Source organism: Pristiophorus japonicus, chromosome 19, assembly GCF_044704955.1.
Source record: "Pristiophorus japonicus isolate sPriJap1 chromosome 19, sPriJap1.hap1, whole genome shotgun sequence".
NCBI classification, from domain to species: Eukaryota; Metazoa; Chordata; class Chondrichthyes; family Pristiophoridae; genus Pristiophorus; species Pristiophorus japonicus.
The window spans coordinates 11,781,771-11,789,648 of NC_091995.1; the positions used below are offsets into that span (position 1 = coordinate 11,781,771).

Consider the following 7,878-nt stretch of genomic DNA (forward strand, 5'->3'; position numbering starts at 1 on the left):
AACCAGACTGGTTCACTCATTTCCTTCAGGGGACCTTCTACACCGACCCAGTCTGGTCTGAATGTATCTCTGGTCCCACAACATGCAAAACAACCGCTACAAAACAGAACAAGAAAATAAATATCTGACGGAGCCAGCAGCAACGGTCAGGGCAAGGATCAGACAATTCCCAGTCAACCTGCAAAGGCACCAACATCAGGAGAATGTCCATATTAGAATAGTTGATCCACAGGTTAGTTAAGCAACAGCCTGACACAGAGTCCCATCAATAAAAAGCAAAATACTGCAGACGCTGGAAATCTGAAATAAAAAATAAAATGCTGGAAATACTCAGCAGGTCAGGCAGCATCTGTGGCTAGAGAAACAGAGTTAACGTTTCAGGTCGATGGCCTTTTATCAGAACCGGGAAAAGTTAGGCATGCAACAGGTTTTAAGGCAGGGGAGGAAAGAACAAAAGGGAAGGTCTGTGATAGGGTGGAGGGCAGGAGAGATTAAATGACAAAAGGGATGTTGCGAGGCTGGAGCGGGTGGTAATCATAGAATGATTACAGCACAGAATGAGGCCATTCGGCCCATCGATCCTGTGCCGGCTCTGTGCAAGAGCACTTCAGATAGTCCCACTCCCCCGCCCTTTCCCTGTAGCCCTGCATTTTTTTTCCTTCAGATCCTTATCCAGTGCCCTTTTGAAAGCCACAATTGAATCTGCCTTCACCACCCTTTCAGTCAGTGCATTCCAGATCATAACCACTCGCTGCGTAAAAAAGATTCCCTCATGTCACCTGTGGTTCTTCAGCCAATTACCTTCAATCTGTGTCCTCTGGTTCTCGACCCTTCTGCCAATGGGAACAGTTTCTCTCGATCTACTGTCTCGATTCCTCATGATTTTGAATACCTCTATCATATCTTCTCTCAATCTTCTCTGCTCGAAGGAGAACAACCCCAGCTTCTCCAGTCTGTCATATAACTGAAGTCCCTCAACCTTCCTAAAGTGCGGTGCCCAGAATTGGACACAGTTTAGGCCGAACCTTTTATAAAGCTTCATCATAACTTCTTAGTTTTATACTCTGGGGGGAGAAATTGGCCAGCCTTGGGAACATTCTTACAGCGCTATTTCGCCTTTTTTTCCGGAAAAAGGCACTCACCTAATTTGGCCAAAGTTAACGAATGGCGATTTTGAAATATCGCCGTAAAGCGGATCAACGACATGCAACGCCAAAAAAAATGCACTGCTTAAAATTGGCCGTTCAACGAACCCGTACTCAGGGTGAAAAAAAAACACCTGAGAAAAGCCTGCATTGCAGCCCCAGAAACAGTGGTAGGTATGAAGACTCACAAAAAAGGTAAGTTGAAGTTTTTATTTTTAAATTCGTTTTCAGCAATTCATTAGTAAAGTGTACTGTGAATGTTTTCTGATTTTTTATTTTTGCAATATTTTTGTGTTTCCTCCCCTCCCAGGGCCTCTATTTTTGGCGGTGATAGGCCTCAGGCTAAAGTGGGCGAAAACCGCAGTTTCCACGGCAAATCCTCGTGCAACGCCAATTTCTCTCGTTGGGCGCATTTTTTTTTGCCAATTTTACCCTCTTAAAAAATGGCGAAGTTTTTAGTGGTATTTTTTCCGTTAAGTAACTGATATTGCCAAAAACTGAATTTCTAGCCCTCAGCCGCTATTTATGAAGCCCAGGATCTGTAAGCTTTTTAAACTTTTCTCAACCTGCCTTGTCACCTTCAACGATATGTGCACATATCCCCCAGGTCTCTCTGTTCATGCACCCGCTTTAGAATTGTACCATTTAGTTTATAGTACTTCTCCTCATATCTCCTATCAAAGTGTTTCACTTCACAATTTTCTGCATCAAATTTCACCTGCCACATGTCCGCCCATTCCACCAGCCTGTCTATGTCCGCTTGAAGTCTGTAAACTTCAAGAGGAAAAGAAGAACAGGAACAAAATATGGGTCTAGAGGAGCTGTAAACAGCAACAGCAGAATCATTACCAGAAGCTGCTGTCCAAAACAATGGGCGCCGTGGTTGTTATTTACAACATTCTTTGTTCCAGTCCTACTCAGGTCCTCTCCCTCACCTCTTTTTCCAGTACTTTGATCATTGTATCTCCCTGCTCTCACCCACAACTGAAAAATCTCATCAACTTTGCTTCCAATTTCACATGGTCCATCCCCGACTCTTCCCTTCCTCACCTTCTCTATCTCCATTTCTGGGGATGGACTGTTGACCAATATCAACACCACCTCGAGTACTCCAGTGCAGCCTTCGGCCACCTCAGGAAGAGAGTTTTCGAAGATAAGGCCCACAAATCTGGCACCAAGCTCATGGTTTACAGGGCTGCAGTGATACCTGCCCTCCTGTATGGCTCAGAGACATGGACCATATACAGTAGACACCTCAAATCGCTGGAGAAATACCACTAACGATGTCTCCGCAAGATCCTGAAAATCACCTGGGAGGACAGACACATGAACGTCAAGTGTCCTCGATCAGGCCAACATCCCCAGCATTGAAGCACTGACCACACTCGACCAGCTCTGTTGGGCGGACCACATCGTCCGCATGCCTGACACAAGACTCCCAAAGCTTTAAATATTGAGAAACGTTCAAACCCGAGGTTGGTGGGGAGTGGGGGGTGGGGGGAGGGAGGAAGAAGGTCACACAAGGTCGGGGGTGGGTGAGGTCGGAGGCCCCAGCAGGCCCGACACCCCCGAAGGGAGAGCTCTGGGGAGGAGCGTCCGACCCGAGGTCACGGCCTGACTCCCCCCCGGAGGGAGAGCTGTGGGGAGGAGCGTCCGACCCGAGGACACGGCCTGACCCCCCCGGAGGGAGCACTGTGGGGAGGAGCGTCCGACCCGAGGACACGGCCTGACCCCACCCCCGGAGGGAGAGCTGTGGGGAGGAGCGTCCGACCCGAGGACACGGCCTGACCCCCCCGGAGGGGGCACTGTGGGGAGGAGCGTCCGACCCGAGGACACGGCCTGACCCCCCCGGAGGGAGCACTGTGGGGAGGAGCGTCCGACCCGAGGACACGGCCTGACCCCACCCCCGGAGGGAGAGCTGTGGGGAGGGGCGTCCGACCCGAGGACACGGCCTGACCCCCCGGAGGGAGAGCTGTGGGGCGGAGCACCCGGCCCGAGGACACGGCCTGACCCCCCCACCCCTGGAGGGAGAGCTGTGGGGAGGAGCGCCCGGCCCAAGGACACGGCCTGACCCCGCCGGAGGGAGAGCTGTGGGGAGGAGCGCCCGGCCCGAGGACACGGTCTGACCCCCCGGAGGGAGCACTGTGGGGAGGAGCACTGACCCGAGGACACGGCCTGACCCCCCGGAGGGAGAGCTGTGGGGAGGAACGCCCGGCCCGAGAACTGTGACTGCAGGAGTTCCAGCAGGGCGACGAGAAGCAGGCAGCCGATAACCCCCACATCCAGGAGAAAGATTATATTGGCGAGTACCCTGTATGAATTTGTTTTCGATGTAAGTTGTGAGACCAGTCGGGGGAGTGCGGCGATGTTTCGGGGCTGGGGGCTGGAAGTGCGGCAGTGAGGAAGGCCGCAGGGGGGGAGCTGCAACAAAATGATAAACAACAGAAAAATAGAAAATCATTGAGAAAAACAGATGATCACAATGGCGGGAGTCGGCGGGAAGGAAGGATTTTGACCGGCCACGTTCTGCACATGTCCCACCCGGGAATGGTGCTGGACGAGGGGTGGTGCCGGATAAGGAAGTCCCGGATAAGGGAGGTTCAACCTGTATTGAAATTCATTTGTCAATTACATGCCCATTCTGCAAGTTTGTTTACAGGAAAGTTAACATCACTTTCCCGTACTTTATCCGGCTTCAAACAATTTTCCGAAAATAAAAAATTCTCATATTTTTGTTTCTGTCAACAGCAACCTTTGCTGCCCCCAGCCGGTTTGAATCCTTCAGCAGACTGATGTGCTAATCGGGTTGGTCTGTCGAAAGTGAGGTGCCTCAACATTTCTAAACATATAAACCTGACGCCAGAATGCTGGTTTTCAATGTAAGTTCCAATTTTCCCTACTGTTTATGTTATTAAAGTTTTTATTAACTTTCATTAGCAACACAACTAAAAGTGTAAATGCACCCTGGTGCACTATTGGATTTAGTAAAAAAAGTAGCTAATAAAAGTTAAACTTGTGTTAATCAGTCTTCATCCTTCTGCTAAAATGCTTCCTTGCTTCACCTAATGACTGAAAGCCGGATCTTACAAACCCATCGACAGTGGGGTCAGTTTATTTTAAAAAGCGGATTCACATCCAGCTCAAAATTCACACAACCCCGTTTCTCATTCCCTCTCCTAAACCAGGTCACTGCCCTCTGACAGCAACAAAGTCCCTCCTTCCTCAGCTGCTGCAGGTAAAACCCGGCCACTCGCTCTCCTGGAACGGGTTTAATAAGATGAGCTAATTGCAGTTTATCTGCGATCTCCCCCATCGGTGTTTAAAGCTTCGCCCAGCCCCATAGCGGAGTGTGTCTGCACTGAGCTGGCCCCGCTCTGGGCCCGCGGAGTTTGTGTAACACAGGCCCCTGGGACCGTGGTGCTAAAGGAGAAGGAGGGGCACACTGCCCTCCTCACATGGCCACCGGCTGAGCGGCTCCTCTGCAGCAAGTGGCACTTCCCGCAGGGCCACACCACCAACCCCTCACCCACTCCCTTATCACATGGCCGCGGACCCAACTCTTGGTCATTTCCAATTGGGTTGGGCTCTGAGGCCGCAAGAACCGCAAATGCCCTGTCTGCATTCCGGGCCCTTGTGTAGTGAGCCCGTCCCCCGCTCCAGCTGTCCCGCTCTCTGTGCCGCAGCTCAATTGTGCTGTGCGGCAGTTCAGGGAGTGTGCGGCACCTCAGAGGGGAAAGTGGGCCCAGCACTGAGCTCTCGGGAACACCACTTCCAATCTACCCCAATCCCAGCAACATCCATTGGTTTCACATCTGACTTTCTGTCCCAGCTTCAGAAAATGCTGCAAATACTCAGCAGGTCAGACAGCACCAGTGGACAGAGAATCAGAGTTAACGTTTCAGGGCCATGACTTCATCAGAACTGGGAGTTCGAAATGTAACACTTTATAAGCAAGGGGAACAGGGGGAGGGGAGAGGAGAAACAGACGGGTTTATTTGTACTGTACAAATGTCCGCCCGTTGTTTCTGATTGGTCCCCTGGGAGGATAAGCCACACCCTGAAGTTTCACAGGAATGTGTCACTGGAACCGCCCATCCCAAGGTCTCACTGACTTTGCAAATTGTAACTCGATCCACTTTGACTTCCTGAAGCGACAGAGGACAGAGCTCCCCAGAAGACAGCAAGGACCAGCCAAAGTGCCTTATCCCAGCACAAGTGCATCCTTTCCCCACCATAGATGGGGCAGGCATTGTATATGGATTGTTCACAGGTTTATTGGGTATGAAGTGAATGGTGACAGTGTCCTGACTTGCATATTATCCACTCCAATGATGTCCCTTACAGGGAATTGGAAGAACGTGATCCATCTTCCCCCCGCCTCCACCCCGCCTCACTCCCCACCCAGCCTCACTCTCTCCCCCAGCCTCTGTCTCACTCTCGGGGCCAGGCCCCCCCACTCTCGGGCCTCAGGACCCCCGCTCTCGGGCTCCAGGCCCCCCACCCGCTCTCGGGCCCTAGGACCCCCCTCTCGGTCTCCACACCAGCCGGGGGGAGAGAGTTGGAGCCTCAGTCCTGCTTCTTGGCACCACATGCATGGAATGTTTCGGGCTGGGAGGGCGGAGCTTGACAGGGGGCGGGGCTTGTCACATGTCTGTCAAAAAAAGTGCAGTACAAATAGTTACATTGAAAAATAACACAAACGGGAAGGTTTGTGATAGGCTGGAGGGCAGGAGAGATTAAAAGGTAAAAGGGATGATGGTGCAAGGGACAAGAGGGTGGTAATGGGACAAGTAAAGGAACAAAAGATGGGTCGCGAGGAGCTGTAAATGGCAACAGCAGAACCATTACCAGCAGCTTTTTCACACCCTCTGTGATATCAGGCGCTTGGGCCGCTGTTTGCTCTTTTCCCGCCTGGTTACGTCTCTCCGGGTTTTTCGGACGCATGCACCTTCGCCCCACGACCCCCCCTGTCCCGCGCCGGCACCAAATTCAAACTGGCACCAGGTCAGCGCATCGGCCTTTGCTGCTTCTGTTGGTCAAATCGGTGCAACAAAGAGCCAGTAGACAGGTACAAAAAGCAATCACAAAGGCTGGTGGAGTGTTGGCCTTTATCTCAGGGGGGATTACAAAGGGGAGGCAATTATGCTGCAGTTGTACAGAGCGTTAGTCAGACCCCACCTGGAGCACTGAGCCCAGTTTTGGGCAGGTGGGGGTGCAGCAATGATTCACCAGAATGATACCGGGGTGTAAAGGGTTAATTATGAGGGCAGGTTGGCTTGTATTCCATGGATATAGAAGATTGAGGGGTGATCTGATCGCGGGGTTTAAAATGTTAAAAGGATTCGATAGGGTAGAAACAGAGAAACTATTTCTGCTGGTGGGGAAAGCAAGAACAAGGAGACATGACCTTAAATTAGAGCCCGGCCATTTAGGAGGGAAATCAGGAAGCACTTTGTCACACAAAGGGCAGTGGGAATCTGGAACTCTCTTCCTCACCACACTGTGGACACCGGGTCAATTGATATTTTCAAGGCTGAGATCGATAGATTTTTGTTGGATAAGGGTATATGGAGCAATGGCAGTAAATGGAGTTCAGGTACAGTTCAGCCATGATCGAATAGAATGGCAGAACAGGATCGAGGGGCTGAATGGCCTCCTTCTGTTCCTGCGTTTCTATCTCTGCACAAACGTGGATAATAGAATAGGTGAATTTTAATATTTGAAAAGCCTGCCATGTGAATATAATAAATATAACAGGAACACATAACATCTTACCCTGTAAACAAAGCACAGAAAATATCACAACGTGTATTTATATAGTGCCTTTAATGTAGTCAAACATCCCAAGACCCTTCACAAGAGTGATTATCAAACAAAATCTGACACTCAGCCACATAAGGAGATATTAGACAGATGACCAAGAGCTTGATCAAAGAGGCAGATTTCATGAAGCATCTTTATAAGGAGGAGACTAAAGAGGTGGAGAGGTTTAGGGAGGAAATTCCAGAGCTTAGGGTCTAGGCAGCTGAAGGCACGGCTGCCAGTGGTGGAGTGATGGAAATACGGAGATACACAAGTGGCCAGAATTGGAGGAGTGCAGAGATCTCGGAGGGTTGTCGGGCTGGAGGATGATACAGAGATAGGGAGGGGAGAGGCCAGGGTAGGATTTGAAAACAAGGATGAGACTGGTAGTCAATGTACGTCAGCAAGCCCAGGGCTGAGAAGTGAACATGACTTGGTGTGAGTTAGGATACGGGCAGCAGTGTTTTGGATGGGTTCAAGTTTATGTAGGGTGGGAGATGGGAGGCCAGCCAGGAGAGCATTCCAGTAGTCAGGGCTAGCAGTAACAAAGGTATGGATTAGGGTTTCAGCAGCAGATGAGCTGAGACAGAGGCGGAGTCGGGTGATGTTACGGAGGTGGAAGTAGGCGGTCTAGGTGATGGAGTGGACATGTGGTCGGAAGCTCATTTCGGGGTCAAATACATCACCAAGGTTGGGAACGGTCAGGTTCAGCCTCAGACAGTTGCCAGGGAGATGGTTGGAGTCACTGGCTAGGGAACGGAGTTCATGGTGGGGAGCGATAACAATGTCTTCAGTCTTATTATTTAGTTGGAGGAAATTCTGCTCATCCAGCACTGGATATCAGACAAGCAGAGTGACAAGCAGAGAGTGGCGGGGTCGATAAAGGTGGTGGTGAGGTAGAGCTGGGAGGCGCCAGCGTACATGTGGAACC

At 50.8% G+C, this 7,878-nt stretch overlaps 1 protein-coding gene across 1 annotated transcript in view; it reads right to left on the reverse strand.

Moving 5' to 3' along the window:
* Positions 1-173: 173 nt before the first annotated feature.
* LOC139230116 (E3 ubiquitin-protein ligase TRIM35-like) overlaps positions 174-7,878 on the reverse strand; it is a 20,508-nt gene continuing 12,803 nt past the window's right edge. The window contains exons 6-7 of the mRNA XM_070861959.1: positions 1,788-1,919; positions 174-178 (exon numbers count right to left, since the gene is read on the reverse strand). Coding sequence (XP_070718060.1) covers positions 174-178; positions 1,788-1,919 — 137 coding nt within the window. The remainder of the gene's footprint in view (positions 179-1,787; positions 1,920-7,878) is intronic.